This window comes from Varanus komodoensis, unplaced genomic scaffold (assembly GCF_004798865.1).
Source record: "Varanus komodoensis strain SLA01 unplaced genomic scaffold, ASM479886v1 scaffold1, whole genome shotgun sequence".
Taxonomy (NCBI): Eukaryota; Metazoa; Chordata; class Lepidosauria; order Squamata; family Varanidae; genus Varanus; species Varanus komodoensis.
The window spans coordinates 23,403,005-23,417,671 of NW_025335268.1; the positions used below are offsets into that span (position 1 = coordinate 23,403,005).

The following is a 14,667-nucleotide window of genomic DNA, read 5'->3' on the forward strand; positions in this document are numbered from 1 at the left end:
TGGCTCAGGAGGAGCAGACGTACTAATTTCATTGCCTCCTAATATGAGTTAGCAAGTTAAATTTAGCCTATGTGCTCCCCAGATCGGAAGTGTGCATGACTCACCAAGACAAAATAGACACATTTAATCTGATCTTTGCTATTGTTCGAGCAATATCAGCAGGGGGTAATGCCAGTGAAGTTATGATGCCTGCAACCTCAGATTGCCACCAAGTTTTAACATAAATTGCTAGAAGCTGCAGCATGTGATTTTAATTCACAGTTTTATTGACCAGTTGAACTGTTTATTCTTTGCAGCAATGCCGCAAGCCTGGGATGGCACTTAGAATGGCCACTGGGAAGGTCTTCCAAAACAATTGTGCTCCATGAAAAGGACTTGACATACCAACATGCCAGAAATGAACAGTTCCTGGCAGCAGTGACTGAATGCTGGCTGAGCATTCGCCTGATATTTCTGTTTGCCATTCTCTCTTCAATAGTATTGCTTTCCAGTAGTAGGATATTAATACCACCACCACCACCATCATTATTCTCAGCCTTTCTTATTCTTGCAAGAACTTAAGATGGCTTATGAACTTCTTGTCCTCTCCATTTTATCTTCACAGCAACCCGATGAGGTAGGTTAGTCTGAGACTCCATGACTAACCCAAAGACACCCAGTGAGCTTCATGCTACCTGAATCCAGATCTCCTGAGTCCCATGCCCACACTCTTAAGCATTTGTATTTCTTTATAGTTTTTAAATTTCTAAAGAGGTGGATTCTAGGTTAAGATGGAACTTATTAGGCAATAGTGCAGGCAAAGAATATCTCATTTGCTAGCCAAATGAGGAGAAAAGTGCACTGAAATGGCTCAGATCCCAATGGCAATAAGATCAACAGACCTGGGGAGGCAGGTATGTGAGGAGCTGTAATTTTCCAGGTTATGGTTATGGGTGTGCTGGGAAGTGCTAAAGATGAGGATGTTGGCCAATGGGAAAATTGGCAGCAAAGTGTTGGGACAAAGATCAGTCCAACTGTGGGTAGGTGCATAGAAACAAAAGGCAAGAGCTGAAGTTCACATATTTGATTTGTATCATGTGTGGGTAGAGAGGTGTCCATGACGCACATGTGCGATCCAAGGCTGTGCAATGATAGAGTTCATCTGCAGCTTATCAGTTTTAAGGGCTATGAGATGCCATGGTCCTCATGCACTGGAAACTCTTTCATTTCACTCTCTTTGCATATTCATGCCTAATCATCACAACAGAAGAGATGCTACGGAATTGGCTTGACTAAATTCAGAGAATCTTCTCACAAAGGAAAGTTCAGAAAAGCAAGTAAACAGCTTGACTAAAATGCAGAAAGGATACATATAATCCACAAACTGTATAATGAAGAAGCATTTATGCAGACAATGTTAATTTCAAGACATTAAACTTCAGAAAATGTTTGGAATTCTATTTTATTTTTCCCAGAACACACCCTATATAAACAGACAAATCCTCAAAGGTGCCAAAAGTTACCCTCTTTTCCCCGCTAAATGATTTGCCTGTGCACAACAGTCTGACTGAAGCCACTCATTGATTATGCCTGCGTAAACAACAAAAGCCCTTAGAAAAAATACTGAGATCAAAAGCCTGTCACAAGCTAAGCAGGAAAGAGAAATCCTACATGAACTCTTTCAAGTCTGAATTCAGTCTAGCTAAATAAAAACAAAGGCCTTCATATAGTGAATTATAGAACATTTCTTTAATTTTGGAAGTTAACCAAACAATTTTTCCATCCATCTACAGTATGTTAATCTTAGTCCCAAAATTCATAAGGGAAAACATGGGTCCTCAATACAATATTTTCCTGTAAGGCAAAATGCTTCTGCCTAAGAGAAAAAACAAAATTCCTGCCTTGGTGTCAAAGTAGATGTAACTCCCTTTTAAAAATGGTGCACACATGTGTTCATGCATATGGATACACAGAGAGAGTGGATGAGAAGCACAGTAAACATCATACTCGGTGGCAGTTGGCTGGGAAAACTGAATACTTTGAAACAGAGGTAAGAAATGAGACATGGACTAAAAGTATTTCTGTGGCACTTTCTCTGAATGAGACCAAAGCATTTCACAGAATTTTTAGATTTTGCTTCCAAATTATGTGGTTTTACAAAAGTCATTTGCTAGTGAAATAAACCAGAATTTCTGCTCATACCATATTTTTGAGAAATAGTGCCATGTCTTTGGAGAGACAACTCAACACAGAGCTCTAGCCTCCGGTTCTATGAAATTGTCAAGAAACAAATGTTGGGAAATTGTTTCCTATTCAGAACATGAATTCATCAAAAAGCTGTACTTAAAAGCCAATAACTTTTAATGGTGCATATTCCACCATTCAGAAAAGGAATACAGAACAGGTAGAGCAGTTCTGAAAATAGAGGCCATCTGATGAAGCTAACCTACTGATTTCTATTATTTCAAAAATAGAATCTCCTCTGTTGGTCTATATGACGTCTAAAACTGTTTTTATAACCTTCTTTTGATAAAGTTCAGGAAGGTTAAATGACATGGCATTATTTACCTTGACTGATGAATTTCTCCATGTTGTCTTTAAAAGGCTGGATGTGTTCTTCTAATGAAAACTGGCAAACTTTTCCTGCTTCTGTCTCGCATGCTGAAAATTGAAATAACAGGCTGAATTAGAAGGATACTCATGAGAAAGAACTGTCTTCTTCCATATTCATGCTTGCAGTGTAATCCTATGATCTGTTGGCTTCAGTGGGCTTTTAAGGTGGGTCCAAGGCCTGTTTTGCCAGCGCAAAATCATACAAGTTGCATTGCAGTCGTTATCAGTTCTGTCTTAGGCTGGTACAGCTATGACATGAAGAGAAACCATGACGGACAAGATGTGGATAGAGCCAGACTGAACTGATTCATATACTTGTCCTATAGGGCAGTTTCATGGAACTCCTCCATTTAATTCTGATCTATACTCCAGATATGGAGAAACAACACGACAGTGAACAATTTACAGTATAATTTGAGGACACTGTCCTCTTTATTAATACTTAGCTACATATTTTGATGCTTTGTAGCAGCTACATTTAGAACTGAGTGCCCAGTCAAAAACCATTTTCTAAATATGTTGGCCCAAGAGAATTGACTTTACATACAAAAAACATGTTCTGGTTTTCTTAACGCTCATAAGGCTTATGATGTTTTCTTCTGCTGTCACTGACATTTACCACTTTAGAGGACAGCAAAAGAAAGATATGCAAGACTTAAAAATGGGGGGAAATTTTCCAGGCTATAGATACCATTATACATTATATTTGAATACTGATTTGAGGTATTTTATTTTATTTTACATTTTTATACCATTCAGTAGCCATAGTTCTCTGGGCAGTTCACAACTATTAAAACCATAAAATACAACATGATAAAATGCAATACCAATGCTTAAATTTTAACAATACAGTATAAAATAAAGGATAAACCTCAAAATACAACCCCAAACCTAGCAGCAGTGCAATGTTTTAAAATAAAGTACCATATTTAAAACAGCACAAACCGAGAGAGTAAAATGTTCATGGAATACCATCAGCTCTGCTGAAAGGAGCCTAGAGTGGGAAGCGCCAGAGTGCTGCAATGGATAAAGTCCTTTTTCTAGTCACCAGGCACCTCAGCTCCTGCTCCTGCAGCGCAGGCTGTTGGAGAAGGGCTGCTGAAGATAATCTTAGAACAGGTCTCATATATACAGGTGGAGCTGATCCTGCAGGAAACCTGCCTGAAAGCTGCTGCTCTCTCCGACCTCAGGTTTGGGAATCCAAAGTATCCTATGACCCTTCGGAGGCTGAACAGGGGCCATTGGATTGCTCCCTTAAATAAAATTAATTCAGGGCACAATCCAAAAGGATTGCTCCACAAATGGAAGGCTCCAGTCTGGGAATCCTTCACCTATCCTAAGCCTTGCCAGGGTGAAAGCAATTACAGAGACCTTTACAACCTTTCCAGCCTCCATTTGAGCATCTGTGTTAGACAGGCCTCTGAACCTGTCTGGTTTGCTTAGCTTGCTGTGGGTGGGGACAGAAACAGGCTTGGGGATCCATGGCTTGGGGATCCATGTTGTTTCCCTGCCCATTGGCATGCCCCTTCTGCTTCTTATGATCCCCTTCTGAGTTGGAAGAGGAGCTGCTCCTTCGCTTTCTGAAGCAACCAGGAAGGGTGCAGACAATCTGAGCAGGGCTTCCTCTGCCCCAAGGCCGTTGGTCTGTCTATGGCCTTGAGTGAGTGGGTGCATCCATCCTGTATCTGATGGCTGCTGACTGGCACAACCTGCCAGGGACCATAGGACTGTTCTCTAAGATATCATCAAATAATATATAGCAGTTACTTAAGTATTTGATTGTGTTTCTTTAATATTGTTCTTTCCTAAACACAAGAATATGGCTCTGTGAATATACTGTACTATCTCAGTAGCATACCTAAAGGAGAAGAAATAGTACCAATCATAAAAATGAAACCTACTTAGTACTTTTAATCAAAATAAAATGGCCACAGTCCATAGCAATTAGTGGGGCAAACTTTAGGGAGTGTGGGCAGGACTGAAGCCCAGGTTAATAGCTGAAATTTTTTAGAAGGTAAACCAACATTTACTGCTTGGGAAGAAACTTAAAAAACAGTGGCTAAATCTGTCTTACAGGGATGAACATCTAAAACATATACCCATATGCAAATCAAGTAGTGCAAACGATGTTTCTAAACTTTGTGGAATTACTACTCAGCTACAGTAATTTACCAAGGATCAGATCACACACGCTTGTAAACATGCTTAACTACACTACCATGTGAATTCCATCGACCTCAATGAGGCCATTCCTGGTTGCAAAGCTTAAAATACATTTAAGTGTTTATAGGCTCAGTGCCTAAACAAATGTGATGGGAGGTCAATTTCACAGCAAGTGCGGGAGCTGCGGTGCAATATAAACTTGTTTTGATAGCCTCTGTGGTCTCCGACTGCTGTTGTCTCTTCAGGCAAAACCGATGTGCTTCATGTGCTTATTTTACTGTGGCTATGACGACACTGGGGGAAGAAAGCTGTACAGAACTGGATACACGTGGTAAGTAAAGGGTGCACCATCTCTTCTGCAGACCAGGAAATAGCATCCTTTGTAAGATGCCTTGGATGCAAGAAACCTGAGATGCCTCAGGAAGGATAATTCCCTAGCATTATGCAAATAGAAGTTGCAAGATTTCAGATATTTCAAGAATATTCACAGCTGTTAGCTGTCACATTACATGCTCTATACAGGGCTTTTTGTCATCCTAATCTGACTACCCTTGCCACCTGCCTCCCATGACATGTAAGTGGCTGTAATGTAATGAGAAGCAAAAAATAAGCCACCACCCATTTCTTTGTGCCCTCATTCCCAAAACAGGTATACGTGAATCCCGGCTTTGATTTTAATCATGTGTTTTGATTTGCCTTATTCTCTCCAGTTCAAAAAGAGAATCTCTCTCTCTCTCTCTCTCTCTCTCTCTCTCTCTCTCTCTCTCTCTCTCTCTCTCTCTCTCTCTGAAGTAAGGCAAGCAGTGAATTTTGTGTGGTGGAGCACTGCAAAAGCATCAGTCCTACCAACAAACTAATGCAAAAGAAAACACACACAACACAACACAACACTGGACCATGAAATTTTGCACTCATCCAATGCAAAAGCAATAATGGAAGGCATTAACTAGGGCAGCATGATTACTAGTGAGCAAACCTGATTCAACTTAATGGAATTTCTTTTTGATGCATTGTTTGCACTGTCTATGGATCAATCAAAAGACTAGAGATAAACAAGTCACAGATAATTAAAAGATAATTTGGGTCAAATGTGGACAAGTGTGATTTTTCTGAAATTCAGTCTAACCTGAAAAAATGCAGACATTGAATGTAAAATGCTGGTGTGGAAGAGGCAGCATTAATACTGTACTTCAAAATATGTCAGTAATCATGCTGTGTCATCATTTGTTCATGGGTATGGTTCATAAATTTCTGCCATATTATTAAACAATGAGAATTTTTTTGAACATCTCTGAAAGTTTCCTCAACCATTTTCAAAAATATATTAGAAGCAATGATTTTTATATGTTCTTTGAATGAGAGGCCCTCCTCTGAATCCCTTCCCAGATTCATATACAGAAATGGTATATGAATACTTGAAGGCGGTAGCTTTAAAGGCTATCTGGAATTTAATGCAAGGAAATGAAGCCAGGTTTATCTGAGTGGCACACTCTTCCATTAGAAAAGAAAGACTTCTCAAATTCCTTTTATTTATTTTTTCGGTATTGTTAGGACTTATGCTAAGGACTGTTGGGGCTTCAAAAGCTTCTACAGACAGCTCCTTGTTTGGAGTTTTAAGGACAGTAAAACATGACTCACAGATTGACTGAAATCCTGGCTTTATTTTACATATGGTTTAGGTTTGGAAGTCTGCATGCAGCAATATTTCAGTCAATTAACCCTTTCGGCAATGTTTGAGCAGGGTACTGAATGATGTGGGTGCAGCACTCATATTTGGCTAGCGCAGGCAGTGTTCTGCCTGGTAAACCGGAGGTGTGGTAAAGCGGTAGTCATGCAAGAGCAACTGCTAGCCCATTAACTTCAAGTGAATTTTGTCACGAACGTGTGTTGGCTGCAATAGCCTTAGAGTACTTTCACATGTCACCTTTGCAACCAGCAGCCAAGTGACATGGACTCAGAATTACATGAAAAACAGTGGAAGGTCTCAGGAAAACAAGTTGGCATCAACTTCTGCAGGGATGGTTCACCTGGGCTTGTTCTGGATTAACCCAAATACAGAGGACTAGGTCAAGCAAGCCTTGTTTGCATTCCTAAGTCTGCCATCAGCCTTTCTTGCCCCCACTCAGCCGTGATCATTTCCTTCCTTCGTACACACACACCAACCAACCATTATTACAGAACTGCATCCATATAGAATGGGATTAACATACATCCACAAGAAATCAGGATATTCAGAATTAAGATATCTGAATGTGATATACATGTGCAGGTTATACCCACAAAGCGAAGCAAAATAAAATACTAGCAAACAGACACAACCATTGCCAGAGAAAGTTCAACATGTTTACTTTCAGTTTCTTTTAAGTCACGTCATCTCTTCCCCAACTGATACTGAATTAATGCACAGATTCCCCAATGCACACAGAAGCCAAGGAGGCAGTAAGACACACAGAGAAAGGACGCTAACTTTTCTTTACAGAAAAACCATTGCAACCTAAGAGCATTGGTTCATCATTAGCTTGCTGTTCTTTCATTTTTTACCGCAAACCAGATTCATGGGACCAATGCACAGGACCACCCTTGAATCGTCTGTATAATATTCTCTCTGCAAATCAACCTTTAGCAAAGGGACAGTTCTGCAGTCATGCTAAGATTGCAGTTCACCTCATGCTTCTAGAATGTGGGGCATCTTCTCTGGCCTCTTCAGTTTAAAGGAGCCTGGCATCATTGTGTGGGCTATGGCAATGTTCCTGAAACATATGCTCCTGAAATGTGTGCCTCCCAGCTGCCCGCTGCAGCTCTGTGTACTTGGGAGTTACTCATGATGAACCAAGACCACACTGAGCGAAGAACTTGCCACACTTTAGTCATGATCTAGTCTTACTTAGGCTAAGTGATCGTGTTACTCATCACCACAATGAACTTGGCTGTATCTAGACATGTCCTTACTCCAGCCGAACAGACATTGCTGATAGATCTAATTTTCCTTCTGTACTGAAGCTGCTTCACACACTCCAAATCTTTGTTCAGAAGGTTAGAGAACCCTCCAGCGCACATATGGTGTTCATGCAAGGGGTGGAAAAGAGGGGAAGGGAAACTTCAACTGCACCATCGGCCATCAGTTACATTACATTGGAATCAGTCCAACCGAATTCCCATCTTGATATGAGCCTAATGCCTAAAATTATTTTTAAAGTATTTGATTTGTACAGCAGCCTATAATATGTTTGTTATATTTTATAGTTTGGCATTTCCTCTCAGGTTATATACATTTTAAATGCTGCAAGCAGGAATTTATGTAGGTGTACAATAAATGGCAATCAGAAAACTTGCCTGTGAAGCATTACCTACAATTCTTACTCTATTCCAGTAATTTCTCATGGGAATATATATTCAGATATAGTTTCTATTCTTGTTGCTGGGACTGGGGAGGGTAGCGCAACACAGACCCAGGCAGCAGTCTCCATTCTCAAAACAAAGACACTCTTTACACTTTTTAGTTTAATTAAGAGGAGCACACACAAAATCTTATTGACCTACTTCTGTTCTGTGTGCACACATACCTGCTTTATTAATCCCACAGATTTAAAACACTTTTTCTTTGCAGGGGCCAAAAGCCTGTCTTCCTTGGTCAGAGGTGGTGAGTGCTTGGAGGAGTGCCTGCTTCAGACAGCTCACCCACTTGCTATCACTTCACCCTCTTCTCTGGTGCCTTGGATGTCCTCCTTGGATGTCCTGCAGAAGCCCTTTGTCCTCTGGGACTTGCACAGATCCTTGTGCCATTTTCCCACTCCCAGGAGCATCATGCTCTAGAGTCCTTGCCCAGGTTCAGCATTTCCAAGAGCCAAGCAGCATATCTGGATGATACTCTGCATACTCCAGATGCCACCTGGCTAGATTGTCATTGCTGCAGCCACAGGGAAATGACGAGGCAGTTGACAAGTCCATTGCATATACTTTCTTATACAGAAAGATAAACTTAAGCTTAGCCACATATGAATCCCTAGAACTTAGATTTGACTTAGGTTGAATTACAGGCTTCCCCATCCTCCAGATATTTTGGACATCCCCTCCCATCAGCTGCAGCCAGTATGGCCAAAGGCCAAATATGTTAGGAGGCTAGCAGGCCAGAGAGAGCTGAGCTTAAAACAAGCAAAGACCAAACTGTAATCACAATTTAAGTGATTAGATTTTGTACATATTTCTTGCCCCCGATAAATATTTCCAAGGCAAGACTTGCAAGCCTCAGGGCCAAATCCAGCCCCCAGGTTATCCCTGGATAACCAAGCCCCCTTTCCCTGCCTCCACTCACATCCAAGCCAATGATACTCCTCAGTACATTGGCAGAGATATTCAGGCTTGCTTCTCTTTCTCCTGTGTTATTTGCATACACAACTGTTTTCATCAGAGAGGGAGACAACAGTTCCTCAAGTACAGTCTCCCGCACACTGAAGCAAGAACAGTTCAGTATGTAATGACAACAAGAAACTGAGGTGAGAAATAATGTGCAGAGGCAGGTCTTCTACAATGCCTACAGATGGAGTTTAAGAAGGCAGGACTAAGCTCCAGGAGCCAATGAACCAGCTGCAGTGCTAAGGCTGCAACATTATATGAACGACCCTGAAATAAGCCCAATGCAGAAGGATTGGCATATTAAGCTCTTGAGAACTGGACTCTCCTTTGCAAATGTGCACACTGAAGCACAATGCTCCAGGACTTCTAAAAGGTGGGGCTGGGTGGGGAGGGGTACCTTGCAGACCTTAAAGTGCTTAAACTTAACATTTCCCTGCATTGTTTCAATGGAGCTGGCTATCCAGTTCTCTTTAACATGGCAAGTTGATTTAAGTCTTGCAGCAAGTGCTAAAATTTCGAGTATGGAATGACAGAGTTACTGAAAGTTATTACTCAACATGACTGCATCAAGGAGGTCTGCTGACAGCCAGGAAAGATCAAAAGCAGATCAGGTTGCTTAACAAACTATATGTCACTGAACTGAGAAAGGCTAGACTGAGAATCCTGGAGAGCTGTGAAATCGAGGGGCAATCGAAGGAGCCAAACCACTAAGTTATATTAATAAAATCTCTTGCTGTCTCGGGTCCTTTGTTTAGTAGAATGTCTGGTACATAACAGATTAATGTCCAGCCACATAATGCTTTAAAACAAGGGGAGAAGAAATTGGTGGCAGCTAAGCAGGGATAAGTTACATAAATGGTTGCTAAGAACTGCAAATGAAATTCCTGTTCTAAACTAGGAAAAAAGTCCCCAAAATGCTTTTTAAAAGATCTAAAATCACATCTTTTAAATTTAATACTTTTAAGTACTTTTCTTTAACACAAGCAAACTCAAGTGCATGCCACTCATAAAGCAAAGGCAAATAAATAAAGGAACTTCTGCAGTCGCCATTTGAAGACAACACACACATTCGCACATGCACACACACAATCATCCCTTAAGGAAAACCAATAAAATGTTCCCTTTTAGGCACATGTGCACCCAAGCTTATCACCCTGATTATGCACCATAAAGAAAACATTCAACATTATTAAAATTGTTTAAAGCCTGCACGGTTTCCCACGGATTGCTAATATAATGAGACAGTCCAATGGAGCAGTGCATGCTAGAGGTCATTACAATTAGGAGGTTTCACTTGGTTGACACAGCTTTCTGAAATCTCTCACTGCAGGTAAGAACTCTACATGGAAATAACGATCAGAGCAGCAGTGTGTGTGTTTAATTTTGGGAGGAGAGCAACAAATGCATTTCACTCCCAGCAATTAATTGTCTATGTTGAGCCGGAAAACTGTACTGGAAACTATTATGAGCATACCAAAGAGGCAAGATGCAGCTGATGTGTTGCACCACAGTGACCAGTCCACCAGCCATGCTGAAAGGTGCCCACCAGCAGCCATTCAAGCAGGCTGCAGCAGAGGGAGAGGAGGTGGGAGGCAGGCCAGCCCACCATCCCTGATGAAAACCCCCTCACCTTTTCTCCCTTCCCTCCTCATCCTTTTTTCTTTTGTGAAGAGTCTTTTTCATATTGTAAAAAAAAAAATTATTTTTTTTACTGTATGTAAGCTATTTCAGGAGACTCTTACTGCCTAGAGAGGTGGTGGGCTCTCCCATACTAGAGACATTTAAAAAAAAACTGGATCGCCATCTGAGTGGGATGGTGTAAACGGGTGTCCTGCAGCAGCAGGAGGTTGGACCTGATGGTCTTCATGCCCCTTCCAACTCTACCATTCTATGAGTCTATGATATCTGAGCAGTGGGATAAAAGTGGCTTAGATAAAGAGCAGATGAACTAGTGTCACCTTTGCAGGACCTGCAAGTGTGCCTGCATGGGAAGCCCACTTCAGCCAATGAGGTATGTGGATGAGGCCACCCTGGCCTCTGAGCATGATGGATTTGTGGACACCAGGGCTAGACCTTCCAGGTAAATAGGAGGGCTTCTCTCTGTCATTCTCTTACAACTCTGAGTTTGTGAGCTGATGAATCCCAAAGGCAACCTGCACCCTGCCCATGGGTCCCACAGCCCTGAGTGGCAAGCTTCAGGGAACACCAGTCACCAGAACAGTGCTTCAGAGGGTTTCCTCCACATGCCTGCCAAGTGCAGAGGATGTGATCAAATTAAAGCAAAGTGGCCCCACTGGCTAATACAACCTGCTAACAGAACAAGCCCTCAGACCCGGTCTTTTAAATAGGCTGTGTTATCACCCAGGGGAGGGTAAATGACTGTGTCTTGCATAAGGCCACCAAGCACACTTGTGGCAGCAGTGAAACTTGCTCACAGTCAGCCATGATTCATGCCAGCTCTTACGATTCCCAGGAATTTTGCAGTCCCTCTTCACTAGAAGAGCCTCTGTCCTGGTTTAAGAGTGTTCTGCTGCTTTAGAGAACTAGACGGACCACATCATGCTACTCAGGGCTTTTTTAGTCATAGAATGCACCAGAACGGCGTTCCGGCACCTTTTTTTGACGGATTTTTCCACATGAATTTGAATCACCCTATCGGGTGTAGCAGGTCAGCAGCAAAATCATTAAAATGGTTCATGCGGGCTGCTTGTGTGTCCGTGCTGGTTGTGATGGCGCTGCTCAGTTTGTGACGCTGCTCGGCTTGTGCCTGGTCGTGTGGTTGCGTGCTGAGTGCTGACTGTGGGCAGTGACCATTAAGTTTCATTACACAGTGTTGGTGTGTGTAGAGTGACTGGCTACATGCAAAAGGTAAATAATGTCTTTATTTTAAAAAAAATGGTGGTGAATTGAATTTTTTTTTTTTAAATTTTTACTGTAAAAGTGTGAGCCCAAATTTAAAAATGAAAAATATTAGTAATTCTTAACCACCGGTCCTGCTAATAAAAAGGCCAGAATATTAAGAACTGAATATACAATTTTTTAAATAAAAGATTAACAAGATGTGAGTTCTGGCACCCTTTTTTTTGTTTTTACAAAAAAAGCACTGATGCTACTACACATATGACTCAGAAGTCAGTAGCCTTCCTTGCAGTGAAATGTGTCGAGCCCTTCAGTCCAAGTAACTCCCTTAAGTGTCTTACTTTCTTGACCATATTTTTCCAACTGAGAAAAGTTAATACATTTATATGTTGACATATTTCCTAAGGATAGCTTTCTCTCTGGCCCCACTCACTTTTGACAAAGAAACTTCATACATTATATTTTTAAAGCCACAAATTTGATTCAAAGGGTCATCTAAAGTCCATTGTGCAGCTACTTTCTCCTCTACAAAGCTGGTCATCTGACTGTCTCCTGATGTTCCTTATTCATGGCTGTGAAGAATATTTGGCTTTCTGAGCACCATATTTTTTAGGGTTTCTTGGCTTGCTAGCATGCACACATAGAGAAACGTCTTATAGATGTGCCTAACTGCTGGCACACATTAGAAATAGGTCTGCACATATCTCAAATGCAAAGTGGCTATGAATACTGCACAGTTACATACCCCGTAAGTCTTTTTTAAGTTTGCGAAGATCCTTATGGAACTCTTCAAATTTTAACTGAGAAGCCTGAAAAAGGTCTTGTGGCTCTGGGAGAGGGAAGATACACTGCTCTTTTCCAGCATCCTGATGGAACATGAAATAGATGTGTTCAATACAAAACAGCAAATTAAGGATGGAACTGATATAAGAACAACACTCCTTTATCACCTATGCATTAAAACAATCTGAAAAGTAGTATAATAATAGCCTAGTTAGTCCAAGTTGTGAGAATCCAGCACATGCATGGGCCAAGCAGTATCACGTATGGCACGATCCTACGATGGTTTAGTCAGAAATAAATCCTGGCCGATCTCAGTCACCTTTGCTGATTGAGGAATGGCACGAGTGCTGTTTCTGTCAAAACCTGTCTGACCCATGCATGAGACCATCTGGATATTTGGGCTGAGGTGTCACAAAAATGCTGGTGACACTCAGCAACAACCCTCATTTCCATCAAATCCAGTGAGTGTTCTGAACTGGTGCCTGTGTATGGTAATGGTCTAGATGAGGGTCGGTAAAGTGAGACTTAAGGCAGACAAGAAGTTCGTAATGTTGGTAAGTAGGTCATCTTCCCAGATGAGTGGTATTTCACTTGTTCTAGAGATCGCAACACCTCCCTCACACACAACAAAGGATCAGATTTGTAGTTTTGGGGTACTCATCGATCCAATGGTATTACAAAAGTGCCTTTCGTCAGCTTAGGCTGCAACCCTAACCTTGCTATAGTTATCCATGTTTTGATAACCTCCTAGTTAGATAACTATAATGTGTTGTATAAAAGACTGTTCCTGAAAATGGTATGGAAATAGCCAAAACAATGCAAAGGGATTTACCAGCTGGGATTGGATAGTTTGATCAGGTTATGCCATCTTTGTCATATGGTTTGGCTTCAATTCATCCTTTTCATGTTCTAAAGAACTTGAAGCCAGGTTATTTGAAAGATTACCTTCACCCCTCCCGACACCGAGGTCACTTTTGAAACCTTCTCTGGGTGTCCCTGCGGAGCTAGTATGGAGTGTGGCTACTGGTAAGAGGCTCTTCTGAGGGGCAGCACTGGGTTTTGGAATGCCTCCCCAGAGAAGGTGGACGGTTGGGAAATGCTGGGAATTGCTGTGTGCATATATGCACATAGGATTGTGCTTTAAATCACCCTATTTTTTTTAATAAAAGTTAAATTGGTGTTTATACATACCTCATCAAAATTGCGCAAATAATACGAGACAATGTATGACAGAAGACTTCTGCTGTTGTCCTGTGTCAAGGCAAAAATCAAATAATTACATTTCTTTGCATAAAGTATATCAGATCTTAGCTAGAATTACTTCAAGTTTTGTGTTTTTATACAGTCAGTGAACCGTTACATTAGAAGGCAAAGGAAGCTTGGAACAGAAGAGGGCAGTTCAACTCTGAGCTGTTAGGCTAACAAAGAAACAAGAGCTGAGGCTGCATGTAAAGAAGAACTGAAAGGAACCAGGCATCCAGCGTGCACTGAATTAAAGAAAGTTTTAAATGCTTCATATTTGAACACACGGTAACTGCCTAGTACAGATTTCTACAACCTGGTGCCCTCTAATTTTTTGGTGTTCAACACCCATCATCCCCAACAAACAGGCTAGCTGGAGATGGTAGGTGTTGTAGCCCAATACATCTGATGGGCATAAGGTTGGAAGGCTTACATAAAGCTAGCAAAAAGCTCCAATAGTTCCTGAATCTCACTTCTTTTTTTAAACTGTCTTCCATTACATGACAAAAGGCCTTCTGCTAGCTCGTTTGTGTGCTTGTTTTCTTGTTGTTATTGTTGTTGTTGCTATCCCTCCTGTATTTAATTTATTATTTTTAGATAGAGCAATGGCAGAGGGATGAGTAAAGATAGGAATACTGGATGCAATATAGCGATCAATTAATTCGTAATTACACT

General features: G+C 41.2%; 1 protein-coding gene across 1 annotated transcript in view; it reads right to left on the reverse strand.

The window, feature by feature from the left end:
- Nucleotides 1-14,667, reverse strand: part of FMN2 (formin 2) — a 165,815-nt gene that overhangs the window by 34,600 nt on the left and 116,548 nt on the right. Inside the window, exons 13-15 of the mRNA XM_044451225.1 lie at nucleotides 13,942-14,001; nucleotides 12,713-12,833; nucleotides 2,548-2,640 (exon numbers count right to left, since the gene is read on the reverse strand). Coding sequence (XP_044307160.1) covers nucleotides 2,548-2,640; nucleotides 12,713-12,833; nucleotides 13,942-14,001 — 274 coding nt within the window. The remainder of the gene's footprint in view (nucleotides 1-2,547; nucleotides 2,641-12,712; nucleotides 12,834-13,941; nucleotides 14,002-14,667) is intronic.